The sequence below is a fragment of the Triturus cristatus genome, chromosome 4_2 (assembly GCF_964204655.1).
Source record: "Triturus cristatus chromosome 4_2, aTriCri1.1, whole genome shotgun sequence".
NCBI classification, from domain to species: domain Eukaryota; kingdom Metazoa; phylum Chordata; class Amphibia; order Caudata; family Salamandridae; genus Triturus; species Triturus cristatus.
The window spans coordinates 687,349,303-687,368,937 of NC_140586.1; the positions used below are offsets into that span (position 1 = coordinate 687,349,303).

The window sequence follows — 19,635 nt, forward strand, 5'->3', positions numbered from 1 at the left end:
TCAGACTGCATATATGCGTCTACCCCTAGATTGGGATGGTACCTGCTACATTGCATTCCTTTTGCCACCTGTTTTCCTAGCTCCTCCTGATTATTACAGAAATATTCATTTAGTACACAACAGAGAGCGGAGAGATCTCCCCATTGTCGATTACACTGAGACGGCATGGGACAAGTATGTAGATTTTAATAAAGGTATCTTTCCCTATATAGGTACTGTTACTAATAGTAAGCTGATACGTAGATTAACTAGAACCCTTGAAGCAGTAGTGAATGAGACTATTTCCGCCTTAGGCAATTTAACGGAAGAGCAGTCTGCTATGCGGATTGTTGTGCTTCAAAATCGTCTTGTCCTTGACGTCATCCTGGCTGATAGGGGCGGAGCTTGTAGGGTCATCGGATCAAGCTGCTGCGTATTCATACCAGAAAATTCGCCATCTGTATATAAAGCCATCACTCGCCTTCATAAGATTGTAAACCAGATACACCAGAACCCAGGCACTTGGACTTGGTCCAGTTGGTTTTGGAATATGGTATCAGCCTGGGGATGGAGAGTTTTATCCTTCCTAGGTATTGGCCTTCTCATACTATTCAGTTGCTGTCTATGTCTGCAATGTGGACCAGCGATTTGTGGTCTGTGTGCCACATCGTGCATTCCACATCAAGATTTTCATTCAAGATCCCGGAAGAAGAAAGAAGAACAAATGATGCTATATGAACAGATCAATGGATTAATGAAGATTGATATCTCTTGAAGGGCAAGTAGGGGACAAGGAGGGAATGTGGAAATATGGATTTTTCTGGTCAGTTATGTCCCCTATCTTGGACCCCAACGGTTCCATGTGCATGTCACAAGTACATGTATGTTTCCTCCAGTTCCAGTTATGAAGACGCAAATACATGTGCGTCCACCGTCAACATGTCCTCTGTCAGATCCGCCATGAATAGGCCGGATATTCCATTCCTAAATATGAAAGGCCACCGGCTTTATATGGTTCACTTATGCCACTTTACAGTCCAGGCAAGTAGGCCCTGATTCTGTCATCAAAACTCCTCTTGCCTTCTGCCTCTGAAAGCTCCAGTCTGAGCCTGCATCTGTGACCATGAACTTTGTCTCATTCTCTGCGCGGCTCACGAAGCCTGACATCAGCCTATTCTCTGCCAAGAACTGTATTTCACCTTCGAATTATCTGCTTCCCCCTCAGCCGATGCATTCCTGCCTAGTAGTTTAAGTAAACATTCTTCCAGTTACCAAGCAAAAGACCGGCTTCTCTGTCCTCATGCAAGTAATTCATAGCCCTGTTACCATGGAATATTTCTACCCCCTCGCATTCAGTGTAGACACTTAGACGCTTGTACACGCACGCACAGTCAGTATAGAATAGATTCTGTCCGAGAGTCCTTCTTTTGTGGATAACATAGTTCTTTAAACATAGGATGTTAGATATGATTTGGGATTAGGTTGACTTGACCCCCCAGACTTTTCGTCTCCACATGTAGAGCTAATGTCAAGTCCCCTTCACCCCCTAGTTACACGTCAATTACACGTCATACTGCTGCGCGCGCATCTAGGCCAAGTATTATCTTATAGATCCACCTATGTATGACATCATAACCAATTATGTTCCTTTTTACTCATTATTACACCCATTTTTGGTTACGCAGACGAAACGTCAATTTCCTTATCAATTGTTACGCCTACTGTATTCGCTTCATTGTAATGTATGTACTATAAAAGTTACTTCTTGTCAATAAAGTATGTACTTCACTTCCTGAACCCCCGTGGTGATGGAACTTGGAGCATCCGATTATAATCGATCACTGGAATAAAGCCCATTCCGAAACTCTAATATCACGGATTCTGCCTCTCATTTTACTGAGCTATTTTATAATGTTTCCGTATCAAATTCAGTCCCGGTAAAGGAATTTTTATTTACCACAGGCTTCCTGCAACAAGTATCGGGCACAGGAATCAGCACCTAGAAGGCCAGACGATGGACAGGGACACCCCACAGAAACTTGCACCACAGCAATGATTAATAGATTAGTAACACACACACTAAGATCAGAGTTAACAGACATCAATCATACAGCAACCGATAAAAGCATGTCCGCAACTACTCGGAGGTTGGGAGAGAGGATGAAGTATGTAAATGTCTTCCCTGCCAACTCTCTAAGATTTTGTTTCTTGTACTCATTTAAAGATAACGTGCTGCCATCGGAAGGGAGGGGTCGGACGTGACGCACAGCCTGGCTGCAGACCATGGAACATCTATGACATCGACCAAGGGGGAAGCTACGAAGCAAAAAGGGCGTGAGACGAGACACCATTATCAGGATGATAAGCGCGAAGGGCTACATCGAGGCCCCCTGCTCACTGACCAGCGTGCCTGAAGTCTCAACCCGTCGGGCCCGATTGATGGGCCCAGTGCTGGAAGATTCTGCTCCCCTTGGTCCGCATTTTTGATCCGATCCCACTCCACCCCCTCTTCCCTCGGCATCCCGAAGCACATCACACCCTTCTCTCTCTCTCCCTCTTTTATATGGATTATGAATCTGACTTACCTACAGAAGAACAAAAAGCAGGTACCCTGTCTCAAAGTACCTATGGTGAACTGTGTTAAGGAACAGGGCTGTGATCGGAGAACAGTGAATGGTCACACCCTGCCACGTGAGAAATTGGATTTGAGCTGGACCTTAGCTCCACCGCCGGTGCTCAACAGTGCCAACGAAAGAAGAACAACAATAAGAGCTTACCAGTGACGGCTCTTTATAAAAAAAGGACACTGGAAAGAAGAACCCATGTCAAGTTGAAAATCCTCTCCCAACCACCTTTTTATATTAACTATCTTCCTATCAAGTTTTCATGATGTTGCATCAATCACTTCCGACTGTACACTGAGAAGTTAAGAAAATGTAACTTTGTATAGTGACATTCATACAACACCAGCCATGTACACGACTATACTGACTATTTTCGATCCACACGAAGTCTGGGCCTTAAGTAATGTACGAAATATCCCTTGTTTTGCCAGAAACATCCTGTTTGCTTTACAGTATCCTATTTGTGCTCAAACAAACTCCCCTCCTCCTGTCCCTGGGCCTGACATGCGGCACAGCTGATGTAACTTTGTATGTACTACCTCCTCGCCTACTTTATCACCTGTATGTAACTATGAGCAAATGTGTCAGATTACTCCTGCCTGCCCTAAAAACTCTGTATCTTTAAGGAATGTACGAAAGACATTAACGACAGCCATTTTAGGCACCCCACTCTCTCCCCCGCTCATTGTCAATCGCCAGCACGTTCCCCTGGCGCTGCAAGCATCCCCCGCGCACCGGCCACCCCCGCTCTCTCATACATGGGCCATAAACCTTCTCCTTCTGCGCGACCCTGCCATGGAACCACATCCCACGCCTGACTGACATCCCATACATGGTCATGCCTCTCTTTGATAACCCCCTTCCTCTGCGCCCCATTGTCCGAACTGATCACAGGCCATCACCTAGCCCTGCGGATGCAGTTTATTGCCCCTACTGTAAGGTAAACACCCCACATCAAAGGGATTACAGTGGATCAAAGCCCCTACCCCCTGAGACCCGGCCGGTTGCACACATCCCCGGGAATTGGCGGAATGTCCAGCTGCGTGATAGCCATCTCCTACTGTAGATATGTGTGGGAACGAGTTCGAAGTGGGGATTCCGAAAACATTCTTTTCTACATCAAAGTAATCTCAAGAATGTGCCATGTACAATAAACCTGCAATAAAGTCATAAACCTGTGTATAAGAGGCCAGGCCTCAGAGATGCAGTTAGAGCACCTCGTGACGATACCCTGTGTCTGATCTGATGTGTTCTGCTCCGACGGAATAAAACTTTGTTTCCTGCCTTCCAGTCTCCGGCGCCTGCCTCTTTCATTGGTAAATTATCGAGTGGTATGAGAGGCGATTACCGCCGGGCAATACTTGAAAGGTTATCGACTGAAACTGCCGCTACCATTTAACAATGTCGCTCCAAAACTTTCCCTAGAAAGGGAAGCAGAGAAATGGGGCGATAGTTGGCGGGGACAGAGAGGTCCGCGCCAGGTTTTTTGAGAATGGGGAAGATTATAGCAGTTTTGAGAGTAGGGGTAACAACGCCCTGAGATAGGGAGCAGTTGAGAAAAGTAAGCGGGGGTAGCGGGCAGTTCAGGCAGATGTGACAGAGAATATGGGCAGGGCACGGGTCAAGTGGAGACCCAGATTTAACCAGAGGGAGGAGGGAGAGAAAGGATTCCTCTGTTAGAAGAGGGAATGAGTCAAAACAGGCCACTATGGGGGGACAGGGCGGGTTGAGAAAAGAGGGAGAGGTGGGGGAATATTGGCTTTGATTGTAGCTATTTTTTCCAGGAAAAAAGAGTTCAAAGAGTCACAGAGAGATTGTGACGGGGAAGGTTTGAGAGTGGTTCTGTCGGAGTAAGCGAGTTTATTGATAATAGAGAAAATTTCTCTGGGCTTATTCTCAGCGACTAGAATTTTAGAGGAAAAGTAGTCCTTTTTGGTGGACAGAATAGATTTTTTATATTGCAACAAGAGGGAGGTGTACTGGGCTTTAAGGATGGGACAGTACTGTCATCTCCAGCCTCGTTCAGCGTGACGAACTGAAAGCTTTAGCGCCTTCAGTTCATCATTGAACCAAAAATTGGAGTCGTTCGTCCGTCTAGAGGAGACTCGCCTGAATGGGGCGATGGAGTCACAGGCTGATAGTATCCAGGTGTTAATGGAATTGGCTTGTTCTGAAGTGGACAGACCAGATAGGTCTGGGCTGGAGGAAGAGAGAGGTGGCTAGAGTGGCCATATCTGCCCGACCCCAGGATCGTACCCAGATGTTTTTAGGGTGCGAGGGCTTGGTAAGTGGGCCTAGTTGAGAGGAAAAGGAAATCAGGGAGTGGTCAGACCAGTGGCAGGGGGAAATAGATAGGGACATAATGGGACAGTTCAGAGACCAGATCTGGTCAAGGATGTGACCTTGGCTGTGCGTAGGGGAGTGGACATGTGAAATGAAGTTAAGGGAGCGTAAGGTTTCGGAAAATTCTTTGAAGGTGGAGCATTCGGCTGGGTGGGAGGGCCAAAAGTTGAAGTCGCCTAACACCAAGATGGAAGAGTTGTTAACTGCTAGGGTGGCCACAAGCTCCTGAAACCCAGCAAGAAAGGTTTGAGAAGGTGGGGGGGGGGCGGTACATGAGCAAACAAGTAAGAGGTACGTTAAGGGAAAGTGAGCGAACGACTAGGAAATCAGATGTACCGATCGGGGGAAAGATGAGAGGCTGAAAAGGGAGATCCTTCCGAGCAATCAGGGCGACGCCCCCGCCCGATTTGCCAGGTGGCCGGTCCGCTCGGAGAGCGTAGTAGGAAGTGGGGAGAGATGCTAATAGGATAGGGAGAGAGCTATCACGGAACCAGGTCTCCGTCAGAAATAAAAGGTCAGGTTTATGGAAATCAAGTAGGACAGAGAGTTCGTGGCAATGCTTAACTGCAGAGCGCGTATTAAGGTAGCGAATGGAGAGAGGAGTATGTCTGGGCCCGATAGGAGAGTCGGGACAGGAAATGGGGGGGAGAGGAAACGGGTGAGCCGGGGCAGGAGAAACGGAAGAGGCGGTTGGAGCTGTCAGTCCCAGGTTAATGATGTGGGTGGTCACAGAGGCTTCAAGAGGCCAGGGGCCTTGAAGACCATATAATTGGGCCGATGAATATTGTAGTAGCCCAAGATAGCAAGGTGGCCTAGGCCCTGGGCGCGTTCGGACGCGGACGGGCGCAGACGGGCTTGCCTTGGGCGCGCCTTCGGCGCGCAATCGTCACGCCCGCTGCGCTCGTCTGCTGCACGTTCGATGAAGACACATGATTTGTAAGGGGGTGGAAAGATGGAAGGGGGCGTGGCCTCGGTAAAGGGGCGTGGCCTCGGCGCTCGCCAAAGTGGCATGAGGGGGTGAAGATTGCTCGGTAACCTCCCGCCGCAGCGTTAAGTCGGCTGCGCGGGGAACCGGAGTCAGATGGTGAGTGAGTTTTAAAAGCTAAAAAACACAGGATCAAACAAACAATTTCAATCAATATTTAAAATGTCGTCAGGTCGCGTTCCCGGCTTCCGCCTCAGGAGGTCTCAATAGCACAGGGCAGGCGCTTGTAGTCAGCGTCTATTTGTGTGTGCTGGAAGGGGGCGTGGCCTCGGTAAAGGGGCGTGGCCTCGGTGTTCGCCAAAGTGGCGTGAGGGGGTGAAGATTGCTCGGTAACCTCCCGCCGCAGCGTTAAGTCGGCTGCGCGGGGAACCGGAGTCAGATGGTGAGTGAGTTTTAAAAGCTAAAAAAACACAGGATCAAACAAACAATTTCAATCAATATTTAAAATGTCGTCAGGTCGCGCTCCCGGCTTCCGCCTCAGGAGGTCTCAATAGCACAGTATTCCCTTTCCTCAGATTATCACCAATATACATAAATTAAATTATATTTCAACATTTGGGGCCTTATTACGATGAACTCTGACCGACACCGCGGGACCGACTGACCTCTGGCCGGCGGTCCCGACACCGCACTTATAATGCCATTACATGCACTACTGATCTGTAGTGATGCTATACTGTAAATCAACTCAAATTACCACATATAGGGATTGGTATGAAAAGATGTTCAAAGACACAACATTAGAATCTGTATATGATTTGAGAATCAAATGGAAAATATAATTTTTTAAAGTATAGTAATAAATATCATGAGATATTCCTATCCATAATGTTTATGATTACAAGCTGAAGTACTTATGTTTTGTAAGCATGTTTCCTACCTCAATAAAAAAAGATAAAGATGAGTGTTAAAAAACAAAGCTTTGCAAGAAGCATGGTAGCTGAAAGTTTATCTGTGAAAACGTTTTCTATTTTAGGCTTTTAACTCAGGACAATTATAATTCAAAGGCATAACCATATTGAAGAACAGGGAAAGGGTGTTTAAAAATGTTGAGAGTATGGTTATTAGGAGTGTACCCTATGCAGGGAAGAGGAGATTACTTCAGAGTTCGAAGTGATGCAGAAGAAATTGGGAGTGATGGCAAGAATGCTGCAATGCTTCTTATGAGATGGAGAAAAGGGTGGAAATGAGCATAAGGTGTGACAAGGACAGCTGAAGATGACATAAAGGATGAAATATAACCAAAGTGATAAAAACACCACCAAACAAAATGGCTGGGCATAGAAGGCCATTGATGCTTAATAGTGGAGGCAGAAAGAGCATAATAAGGTAGGCATAGACTTGCAATTGCAAGTTGTCCGGTTAGGCCTGGACAATCTTTATCTTATTTGGGCCCCACATAATATTTCGTGTCCTTTTTCCTTGGTGTCTGACTTTGTTTCACTGTCTAACTTCCTCTTTGACCTGTGAGTCTGCAACAATGTGCGTAAGTGCAGGCTTCTAGCCTTTGAGAAAAATAAACTGTTACTGCACAGATAGAGAGAGAGAAGCAGAAGAATGAGCAAAGTGGAGGAGACAGGCATTGTCATGCCAATACAGATGAAGAGAACCCAGTCATCAAACATAACGACGAGCATCTCTCAAGATTGCTGTGTCATAGAGTATGGTACTTTATTACATTGTACATTTGTATTAAAATGCCATCCAACACTAACTGCCCTTAGTGATGCTCTGTAAGAAATTGGGTAATTGGCTAAGGAGGGTGGAATCTCAACTCAAGCAACAATCACAATTCATGTCAGGTTGAACCACAAAACGTCACCGAATTAGCCTATCCTTAACCTTCTGGTAGCTTGGCACAAAAACAGTCAGGCTTAATTTAGAGACAATGTGTAAAGTATGATTGCAGCACACAAACAGTAAAAAAGTGAAAACACAAGAAAAATCCTAAACCAACTTAGAATAATACAGTAGCTTTTATTAAATAAAATGATACAAGAACAACAAAAATCCAATCAGTAGAACCTGAGGTACTGAATTTTAAAGGTTTAAGTAAACATAGTGCCAAGAAGCAGAAGTCACTGACTGTGGGTATCTGGTCTCATTGGACTTGGTCAAAGTGATATGTTCAGGTGAAGCATTATGGGGCCCAAACATCCAGGACCAAGCTTGGCCGCTGGGGGTTGGACCTTTTGTCCTTGGTGTGAGGTCTGTGCGGAGTTGATTTGCGAGGTTTCGCAACGGTCTTCATTGGTTCAAATGAAGCTCTTAGCTGTGCAGCAAAGCTTGGCGGGGCTTTGTGTCTCTCTGCATCGGTTCCGTTTACATTTTAAGCTGTGCAGAGAGGCGTTGCAGTTCTTTGTGTCACTAGGTGTTGGTTCCAATGAAGCTCTCATCTGTGCGGAAAGGCTTTGCGGGGCTTCGTATCACTTCAACCAGTTCATATGAAGCTGTCAGATGTGCAGCCAGGCTTTGCGGGGCTTCGTGTTGCTTCATGCCAGTTTTGATGGAACCTTCAGTTGGGCAAGGAGGAGTTCTCTTGGATGCCAGTAAAGGGTCCAGAACCTGGAGGGCCCCTCTAGGAGATCCGGACTCACTCCAGCGCGGGCCAGCAGCGGGGCTCATGGAGGAGGAGGTCCAGTAGGAGGTCCAGACAGGTTCAGTTGGAGCAGGTCAGCGGGACAGTTGCAGGGAGGCCTCTGAAGCTAGATGTGTCACTGTAGCTCACACAGGAGGTCAGCCAATCAGACCCTTGATTCATTCTGGTTATACTTGGATGAAGACAAGCAGGTCCAATCTTCCCCCTCAGACAGCAAGGCAGTCTTTCAAGCAGCAGGACAGCCCTCTTTCAGCAGGGCAATTTCTCTTGTGAAACATTCACCAGTCCAGAGGTGTTCTGAAGAGAACTCTTAAGATCCAATATTTATACCTGGTGCCTGCCTTTGTGTGGGGGGACTCCCCTCCCTACCCCCACATGTGGTTCTGGAAAGTGTTCTAGTTCCCCTGTCCAGGCTCCAGTCTATTTGAGGTGACAAAAGGCAGGCAGGCCTGGTGTCAGATCACTGTGTGTGTGTGTGTTGTCTATGTCTGTGTGAGGCAGAGTCCTTTGAAGTGCAAGCCAGACTGAATACAGCTCCTTCCAGTCACCCTTCCAGGATGGCTCACACTGTCCACAACTATGCCCCATTTGTGTGACTGTCTGGAAGAAATACACAATCCACGGACAGCAAAGCCATCCACAGTCATGTGACTCAGGGCACTGGCAGAAGGCACAAATGGTTGGGACAAGGAAACACCAACTTTCTAAAAGTATAGAGAATAAGTGTATCTAGTTGTGTTTTTCTATTGTGAATGAATTAACACAAAAGAGGGACAAGAAACTGAATCAACTTGGCCCTTGTTTTATTCATATTAATTAAAGATTCATTTGGGTTCTCAGTTTAAACCTTAACTCATTTTCTATATTTGCTGATTTGATGCTGCATGCACCTAACCTTGTGCACTGCAGACAACCTGCACAGTGTGGGGAGAACAAATGAAGATACCAATAAGGGGTGGGGAAATTGAATCACAAGGTAAAAGGGCTAAATGGTACCAAATGAATGCTGCATCATTGATTACCCTATCTGCAGCATCTATGGAATATATCTCTTCAATAGAGGTACTCCGTTTGTCCAGATTAGGGCCTATTGAATGCTTTTTGAGTGTAAAATGTTGTTAAGATCGATGACCACCTTTACATACATTGACCATGTTACATCATAAAGCACTGTAAAAAGGTTTATTATATGCTTATTCCCATTTACTCCTCTAACCGTACTGGGACCTTTATGATTAGATAAACTGCAGCACTTTCAACTACCACAGAGGCAATGATCCTCTGCTGAATCTTTCTCTGCCGACTGAGGGGTGGAAATTTGCGGGAACAAACTCCATGTTGGCTGTCCAATGAGTACCAATAATTGACAGCCAAATCACAAACTAGAGATCAAATTTAGGCACACCAATCTCAAGACTATGCTCTAGAAGTAAAGGATAGCAAAAGCAAGACCCAACCTCCTAAAGCAGTAAAGTGGAGTGAGGATTATGAAGACCAATAGCTCTGCAACACCAACACAAAACTAAAGCAGTAACACTTGATGTTCTGTCAACGCTCGATGTTTCTCCCTGCAACACATTAAGACTTAGGAATCAGCACACTTTGCACGGAAGAATCAACAGGACTCAATAATAGACTCAGACAGATAATTAATATGGTTATTGTATTAGAGAGTCAAAATTCATTGTTACAAGTAATTTCTTGAGAACTTCAGTTAAGAATATCACAGCTTTTATAACAGTGCCAAACATTTAAGCAAGCTTCCCGAATTAAAAACAGCTACAGATTTACAGGGTCCTACCACCATTAACACAGAAGGATAGTTTGTTGTCTAACAAACTTAGATCCTACAAGAATAGAAAAAGGGTTCAAAGTTCAAGTACATTAATGGTGAGTCAATTACCATAACCAAGAAAATAGGGAAAATGGAAAAAATGCAAATGGTTTGGCAAAGAAGGCGCAGTCCATCAGCTACCGACAGCATCACTGACCAAGCAGACCAGGAGTAAGAGAAACGTTAATCAAAAATGGGTCAGCACAGCATCCATGTCTCGAATAGGAAAAATCAAAATGGCGTCTGGTGCCCCTCCTTTGGGGTTTTTCTTTGATAAGATTTTCAAGATCATCCCAGTGAGGTGGCATCAGACCACAATCAAAAGACTATCACATGTCCATATTCGCACAATGCCACCTAGGAGGTGTGCAGACAGAATATCGAGTTTAAAATATCGAGTTGCACAAATATCGAGTCAGAAATATCGTGGTTCAGAAATATTAAAAGCAAGAATATCGTGGTCAAGAATATTGACTTAAGGTAAGTAATATCGATTTTAAAAATATCAAAGTGTTTAATATCGTTTGCAAAAAGAGAGGGGCATATTCTCAAGGACTTATCGCCGAGTTAGTGGCACTTTATCACAGCCAAAGTGGCAATACATTTATCGCCCCATTCACAAGCTGGTGATAACAGCCGATATCACCTGTTTTCCTGCAATACCAGCCGCAAAAAACATCGCCACAAATGACCCCAGCAACTAACGCTAATGATATGCAGAGTAGGCATTCCCATTCAAAAAGCTGTGACAACACCACTTCGCAACATTCTCAAAGACCAGCCAGATCGGCGATAAGATCCCAAAACATGCGATAAGGCATGTTAGCAGCAGGCATTTAATACCTGCTCTTACCTGGTGTTAAGTTGGACGACAACCTGCACCATAAAAGGGAGCCCAGCCCAAAAGCACACCTGAAAAACAACAGATGCCATGGAGCTACTGATCATGCAGCACGGAGCCTCAAGAGGGCCACAACACCCACTACCACCACCCACAGGCCCGCCACCCCCCCAGGACCCCCTGGACTACCACAGAGGCAGTGCAGACAAAGACAGCAGACCTTCAGAAAATGCACCAGCCTCACAGACGGTAAGTAACAACTGAACACACCACACACCTCAACTCCACCAACATACAACTGACAACTATGGGAATGCACACATTACAAAATTACAAACAACATAACAACCAACATGCCCACACACCAGACATGACAACACAACTTACTGTGGCAACCTGGGCTAGCCATGTACACAAGCCATCAATGGCATGGCACCTCAGTCACACAATAGCAGAATATTGGGAGAATTGGGAACCAGGCATGTGCGAAGGAGGCAAGTGACTCATAAATGTGAATATACACAATGCCAAGAGTGGCGTGGATGTGCAGTACAGACTTCAGTATGCAGACCACAGGCATTTCCATGTCAACATACACTACTGGTGTTTGGAGTGTACTGGACAGTGGACGCAACCATGTTACCTCAGCGAGTGGGGAAGATCATGGAAATGTAGCTTGTTACGTCCCCCCCTATAAGCGTGAGCTCAGTGGACTGGCCCGGCGTATGCCAGGCCAGCGTAGGGGTGTGAATGATTATCCTGGGGCTCTGGGCGTGGTTCAGTACTGCAAATGTGCAAATGCGTGTCTCTGTCACAGTGTGGGTGTCCGTTGGGGAGTGTAAGTGGTCTCTGATGGGAATTAGGCAGCCACGTATGTAATCTAGTTCGGTTGCCATGAGGTCGAACCCCACCTGCACCTGTTCAGCCACATCCTTCTGGAAGTCTAAGACCTGGCCTTGGAATGCGATGTGTGCTTCAATGAGGTGCTGGGAGCCAGCTGTGATTGTGGGTGCTTTATGCTGTGTGGTCTGTGCAGGGGGTGGGGTCTCCTCGATGCAGCTGGGCTACCCTACTCCTGGAGGTGGGTTGCCTAAGATGTCCATGAGCTGTTGTAGGGTGTCGGTGTCGAAGGTGTGGAGGTCCTCTTCATCATCACTGATGAGTTGTCTGGTCTGCTCTGCAGGAGGTGTTGATTGTCCCTCTGCAATGTGAAGGGGAGATGCATTTTAACATTGTGTTGACATGTATGTTGACTCATTGCTCAAGTTTACATACAGACTGCATGACAATGTACATTGTAACTGTTTGGGAGAAGCTGACTATTTGATGCAGGACAGTGGACATTTGAACTACATCACGCATGTGAGGTTGTACACGTACATTTTCATCTCACAGTTTCCTGCTATGCCAGATGTGATTTGCCAGTTTCTACGCACAAGCAGAACCAGTTGTGTCCTCTGTTTTGTAGTGAAAGTGTTGCACTTTGTACCACATTGTCATCAATGTTGATGCGCTGTTATTGCTATGTGTGTGTGCTTCATTGTGGGAGAGTAGCCCCTGCAGCTCTGATTTTGCTGCCCCTTCTCCCTTTGAGGCGGTTTGCCTTTGACTTCTGTGCTTCTACAGTGCTGAGATGTTGCAGACTTGGCTAATTTTGGCTCTTGTTCATATTATGTACTCTTGGGCATGGTTTATCCGCAGATGTGTTGTTGTCATCAGGGGTTGTTTGTGCAAGTGGATGTGTCAGAGTGTGACCTACTCCTTTCTGGATGTGTTCCACACTCAGCCACCTCAGTGTTGTAGCGTGCACCATGTCATGATAATTGGACTGCAGCCATGCTATTCGTCATGCAGTGTCACTTGCATTGTCAGTGTGGCTCACAGACATGCAGCTTTGCTGGTTTTCACAAGTGTGCATGGGTTGGTTGTGAGATTGGTGTTGTGTGGGGAGGGACCCCTTTGTGCCCATAGTGGACGGGGTCCTACTTGCTGTTTGTTTGTGTGCTGCAGTGTGCCAAGGGGATCAGGGACATGATCCAGAGTCAAGGTGGGTGTGCAGTGTGCTCTACTCACTTGTGCATGTGTGCCATTGTGCCCATCTCCCCCCGTCCACCCACTCCCTGTTCGGTACTCACGCTGTTGATGTTGTGTCAGGTAGTGTTGAGCAGTGTCCTGATCCCCAACTCCTGGCACCGTATCCCGACTGATGACTGTGGCCACAATTTTCTCCATGTCATCCAGCTCCTGGTGTGCCGCTGGACCCCCACCTCCAATCTGCGTTGCTACTTTCATGCTGGCATTGAGTTTCTTCTTGGTTTTGCCCTCGATATGTTTTAGTCAATATTTTGGTACTTATCTGTTTAAGAATAGGTGTTGATATTTTTGTTGTCTATAGTTTTTTACTTGATATTTTTTACATTGATATTTATTACATCGATGTTGTGTCAGTGAACCCACCTAGGACACTTGCAATATCGAGATGCTAGTCATGAGAAACCAAAGACCGAGAGCCCACATAATCTTAGTATAACTGTAAAAAAAAATACAAAGTAGTTTGTACATGGCTATAGCTGAAATTCTTTTTCCAGAGGAATAGTACACTGTGAAAGTTTTAGAAATATTTAGGAATTTCAAGGTGTGAACATGTACGGGACAAATAGCCAACATTTCACTAATGGAAAATGACCAATTGTATTAAATCAGGGGAAAGGTCAGCTCTAGGTAAAAAGCATTTTGAGAAGGCCTTTAAGTTAGCATTGCACGTTTAAATGAAATGAGCTGTAAACCAAAATCAAGTATATAGCAAAATTAATCAATTCAATTAAAGAATAAATACATTTTCACAAATCATTATTACTTGAAAATAGCTAACATTAAAAATACCTTACAACCACAAATGTTCACAATATTCAAATAAGTGCATATTTTCCTAGTCATTTTTCAAATATTGTTTTCATAATTGCATAAACTATAGAAGCTACAGTAGTTCAAGACTTCTGCTCATTCAAAAAAAAGCTGGAGACTCATCTGTTTGCATAAACTCACTATATCTCTCCTCTCACCTGCTCACGCCGGGACACTCTTCGGAGTAGCTGTGTGATTTATAAGATTATATAACATAACATAACATAGTATCACTGTACAAACTTTTAAGTTTGTACTTCATTTCTGCACAATTTTGCACATACTTTTCTAACTGGTGCACACTGACAGAAAGCATGCTTATATGTATTACTATTATCTAATGTGTATGTTTTCTTCATCCATTTGTTAAAGCATGCTTTTACGGTGCTTCTACTACACTTGTCTAAATTTGATGTGTCACTTTAACGTGTGCGATGTGTACTTTCAACTTTTCGTGTCCTCTGTAAATAAGTGTGTTGTGTATTATGATTTTTGAAATCATGCTGAATCACCCACATTTTGAGTGTATGGTAATTATGAAAGACAATTTGACCATGGACAAGGTGTACACTACATGTATGCACATCCCATACATACATCTGTCTACGGTACAAGCAGCCGCGGCCCGTGGAGGGAGTTCCGTGGGGCGAAATGCGACGCAGCGCGTGCTACGAAATTAGTTTTATTTATTTCATTGTTTACTTACCTGTAATTATCCATATTCCGGTTTTTAGAACCCCCCACCCTGCCCCTCCCCCGCCCCGCCTTACCGCCCCACGGAACTCCCTCCACGGGCCGCGGCTGGGTACAATTATATGCACTTTCGGCCCCACCAGGGGGAGATTGATCCAGGTGCACCTTTCAACACTTTCCTTATTTATAGTGAAAGCCTGGTGCAATCATGTTCTTATTTCTCGGTCCTAGAGATACAGGGCTGACACAGATGAATATGTAGTGCAGACTAAGTACGAAATCACCATCTATCTAGAGAACCCATACTCTACAACTCATGAAAGGCATGAACTGTGGCTATCAGAAGCACCTTACTGCCCTTGTACTAATGGAAGGCATTGAATTAACTCCACCAACATATATGGATCTGCACAACTCAATGTTCCCCATGGGCTAATGTGGATGTAGGGACTGCAGCCTTTTGTCATCAGCAGGACACCTCCAGTGTACCCATATGGATCCATGCACAAGAGAGCACTGGCATATGCCCACTGTACTTTTATACATAGAGGAGTGGATGACATTACGAGTGCTGCTACACATGCGCTTGCGACCTGGTCTTCTGTCAGCTCTGAGGCCTGGTTGTGAATTGCTGGATGAGGCCAAAGCAAGTTCAGCCACATATGTGTGAGGGGCATTTTGAAAAGGGTTTTAGTGTCCGCAAACCCTCTGATTTATCGAATCAGAATGTCCACGACATTTAAAACCCTTTGTTCATCTGGCCCCATTTTTGCTTATAAATTAATTTACATGTGACATAGATATTACAACTAGGACCCGATAGTGCATGAATATAGCAAACCGATTCCACATTGTTTTTGCACTTAACGGAACAAGCTAACTGTACCTGAAACTGTCCTTTCTCTCGATCTTAAGCAAACATTGCAAAAAATTGTGACCTCAGTTTGTGCCATGTTTGAAATGGTGCAAAGGCTTTTTGTTCCATTAGTTTTTTAACAAATCACGTGAAATTCCAATAGCCTTGCCCCGTTTTTTTGCAAATGGGCTTGCCCCATTTTTGTTGCAGTGTAAAGTTCCTGTATCACGGTGCTACATTTTTATTTTTATTTTTTAATCTGTTTTATTGTTTTCAAATGACTGTAAGCAAGAGTAAATAGGTCAAAACTATGGTCAATGCTCCTTGATTTAGGTATTGATAAAAATATTGTATATTTTCTTGCTGACCTGCACAGGGACCTGACTGCTACCGTGAGGTATGATCAAAAGGGAAATTGTACTCAGAGAATATGTATTGTCAACGGTGTGAGGCAGGGGTGTATTTTGGCCCCTTTACTTTTTTCCCTTTACATCAATAATCTTGAGCAAGTTTTAGGGCAAGCCAGTAAAGACATCCCACGTGTGGGTGTGCGATTGATCCCGGCACTCCTCTACGCGGACGATGCCGCATTGTTAGCCAGAACGGCAGTTGGTTTACAACTGCTTTTAAACTCATTTGCCACTTTTATGAAATCCCTGGACTTAAGCGTAAATTTTGCTAAATCACACACAATGATAATTGGCATTAAGCCCAAAAAGGTTAAAACACTTCATTGTGAGGGCAATGTGATCACCAGGGTCACAACTTTTCCCTATCTGGGCGTCTTATTTGATGAACGTGGCGCTTGGCTACCGCAATTACATGCTAAGAGGAATGTCCTGGCAAGATCCACATCTGCAGTTTTAGCTTTCGCACGCAAACTAGGGGCAAAACCAATGCAAGCCCTTCTAAAAATATATAGAGCAAAATGTATCTCTATTGCAACTTATGGTTCGGATATTTGGGGTTTTCGTAAGGCAAGTTGTCGAGAACAAATTCTTAAGAAACTTGCTAGCGGTGTCACATTCCTCACCCACTTATATAATTCATCAACAGTTAGGGATTGGTTTTGTAGAGGACCAAATTGCATTAGCACCCCTCTTGAAATGGATTACAACCTGGTTAAACCCTGAATTAGAACTAAACCGGGAGATTTTAAATGATTGTCTGGCTTTAGATCAAGCTAACCACATTCCCTGGATGAGCCATGTTAAGAGCATGTTGATGAAATTGGGTAGGCCAGAGTTATTTAACTCACCAGCCACAATAGTCAAGGGTGATTTGCTGTGGGCTAAGCGTTCTTATCTATATATGGTTACCATGGAGAGAGAAGAAAGGGAGTTGACAAAATCAACTGTACGTGATCATCAACTATTAAAAACGTCCCCTGCAATGGAACCATATCTGATAGTGGTATCTAATCCTAACCACCGTTTCCTCCTAACAAGATTTAGATTAAATCAGTTACATTTTCTCCTTGCTGAACCACCGGGATGGAGAAAGGTGGAGGACTTGGGTGTGTGCTCATGTGACAATTTTTCTGTACCGGATACAATACATTTTATCTTTTTTTGTGAGCATTTTTTGCACATTCGGAAGCGTTTTATTCTCCCAATTTTAAAAGACAAAGGTTTTTTACAAATTAAACCCGCACTCATGTATTTACAGTTGTTGTCTAATGTTTTGGAGATCTTTAGTATAGCAAGTTTTCTCACCGCAGCAACTAGGACTAAGAAGAAAAAAATGATTTTAACTGTGTAGATTATGAATTTGGGGGATAAAAACGAGACTGATTTTATGCTACAGTTTAAATCGTTTATCTGTGATCATTTCATGTTATGTTTGGTGTAAAAAACTCTTGCTGCTAAATAGAAATTTTTTAACAATTTTTAACCTCATGTATAGCATGCTTTTATGGTTTTAAATAACCGAATAAAGTACTTTGACTGACTGACTGTAAGCACATTTATTACACATGCAACATTAATGTCCATTGTACAGTATATTCATAACTTGACGGATCCTGTCAATACACTTCTAGTTGCCCACAATGTCCTGGGTGGTCTTATCACAGTACAGTGTTTATGTACATATAGTCATTTCTATTGGACCAAGTCAGGTGCTCCATGTTTCAGAGAGGTACCGATACATATTGAACCAACATTTGCTGTGAGCCAGCCTATTGTAGCAAGAAAACTTTATTGTGCGGTTACGTAGGGCCACGTTTTGCTCTCAGTAATGTTAGCTTGACCTGCTATATATCACCACTAAATTTATAGCACTCTGACTAGCCCCCGAGGTACTATTGCTGTTAGGGTTCTATTGTTTCTGGACATACGGCGTGAGGCATAACAAACATTACACAGCATACAGCATATAATGTGGTCGCACCGCCTAGATTGAAGATGGGGCTGCAATCTAGAAACAGGATTCCCTTTATGCCACATGAAACAAATGACTAAGGGGCAAATTATCAAGACAGGCGATAACATTATCGCCGCTTTAGCGGCAGACAACTGCCGCTAAAACGGCGATAATGGGCTTGATAATATGCTCTATGGAATTCCAATTGAAGCCCATGTTAGATGTGAAGGACATCGTTAAAGCGGCGATAATTTTATCGCCTGTCTTGATAATATGCCCCTAAGAGAAACAAAAGAGAAGGGGGAGGGAGTGTTCTAATTTGGAAAGGTGCCCGCTACATTAAAGCTGTGGTATTTTAAGCGAGTGTAACCATGTTACGAGTTGATGATAACGTTTTAGTAAAGCGCTAAATGCTGCTTTGTGACCCTTTCACAACATTTTTTAAAAAAGATTAGCTTAAAGGATTTCTGATGTGAAAGCCCCTGATATTAGTTGTGTTATGCCTTTCGAAGTAAAGTTCTGCGCAGTGGTTCTGCCCCAAAACGGCTGAACGTGCCTATTTTAAGCCATTGTGCTCTTGTCTAGCGGCTTTAAAAAGTAAACAAGCATTTGAAAATAAACGTTAAATAGTCATAAACCTTTCTATACTATGCAATTCTTTCAGTTCAGAAACTGTCACTACTAAAAAAATACCGTCTGTTCAAGAAAATCCGCCAAAAAACTACCCAAACTTCATACAAAAAAATCGTGACAGTATATTTATTCAGTCATGCCGATTATTTATTCCCTAAACTTCCTATGGTTTCCAATTTTTTAAAATACTTTGTTTACGAGACCATCTTTAATTTACAATTACAAGGCACTCAAGCAGCTTTTTCTATGCGAAGCATAATTTAATTTACAGGTTAAATATATTCCTTCCATTAAACACTCTAATTTAAGAAAATGAGTACAATTGTGTTGGACAATCTCGCCGGAATCCAATACACCAAGATTTTAATTCCAATCAAATACCTATTGCCCTTGTTCCCTATCCGACAATTATTGTAAAATATCAATTCACTTGGCAATATCAGTCAAACTACCCAGCAGTGCCCCAGTGCCTTTACCATCACTGTTCTTTTGAACCTGGACTATAGGCGCACCTTATTTCCGGCACAGAGCCTCCGTTTTAGGTGCATGGGCTTACCTTTGCAATGCGGTCTTCTCTTGTTTATTGCCAAGACATGTTGCTATGTGCAATTTCAGCAGTAAAAGGGCGCAAATTACGTGAAACACCCACATCCTGCCCTGCACCGATTCAATGCTTTTCTGTGAAACCGAGCTGATGTTTATGGTGAAAACTGCATTTCTTCCTTGCTCGGACCCTACTCTGATACGTGTCAACAAACGCCCGATTTCCATGGGACACAAGCACTGCAAATCATTGACCAGGGTTCAAGGCTGCGCCGGAGGGTTCCAGCACACCCTCACTGGAATTTCCAAACCCCACTAGAGCCAGTAATCCTCATCGTTTTGCAACAGGTTTGCACAGTCTTTGTTTACTAAGATAACGAATCCCTTCAGATGCATTGTCCTGCTGGGTAAACTGAGCACAATAGAATGAAGGTTAC

General features: G+C 44.1%; 1 protein-coding gene and 1 long non-coding RNA gene across 2 annotated transcripts in view; both read right to left on the reverse strand.

Annotated features, from left to right (window-relative positions):
- C8A (complement C8 alpha chain) overlaps window positions 1–19,403 on the reverse strand; it is a 447,843-nt gene extending 428,440 nt beyond the window's left edge. Inside the window, exon 1 of the mRNA XM_085602506.1 lies at window positions 19,212–19,403. Coding sequence (XP_085458632.1) covers window positions 19,212–19,306 — 95 coding nt within the window. The 5' untranslated portion in view covers window positions 19,307–19,403. The remainder of the gene's footprint in view (window positions 1–19,211) is intronic.
- On the reverse strand, window positions 7,971–13,737 carry LOC146834900 (uncharacterized). The gene is made up of 3 exons (XR_014960666.1): window positions 13,663–13,737; window positions 13,341–13,561; window positions 7,971–12,406 (listed from the first exon to the last, which is right to left on the reverse strand). It is a non-coding gene; the product is annotated as an uncharacterized LOC146834900 (long non-coding RNA).
- Window positions 19,404–19,635: the final 232 nt, after the last annotated feature.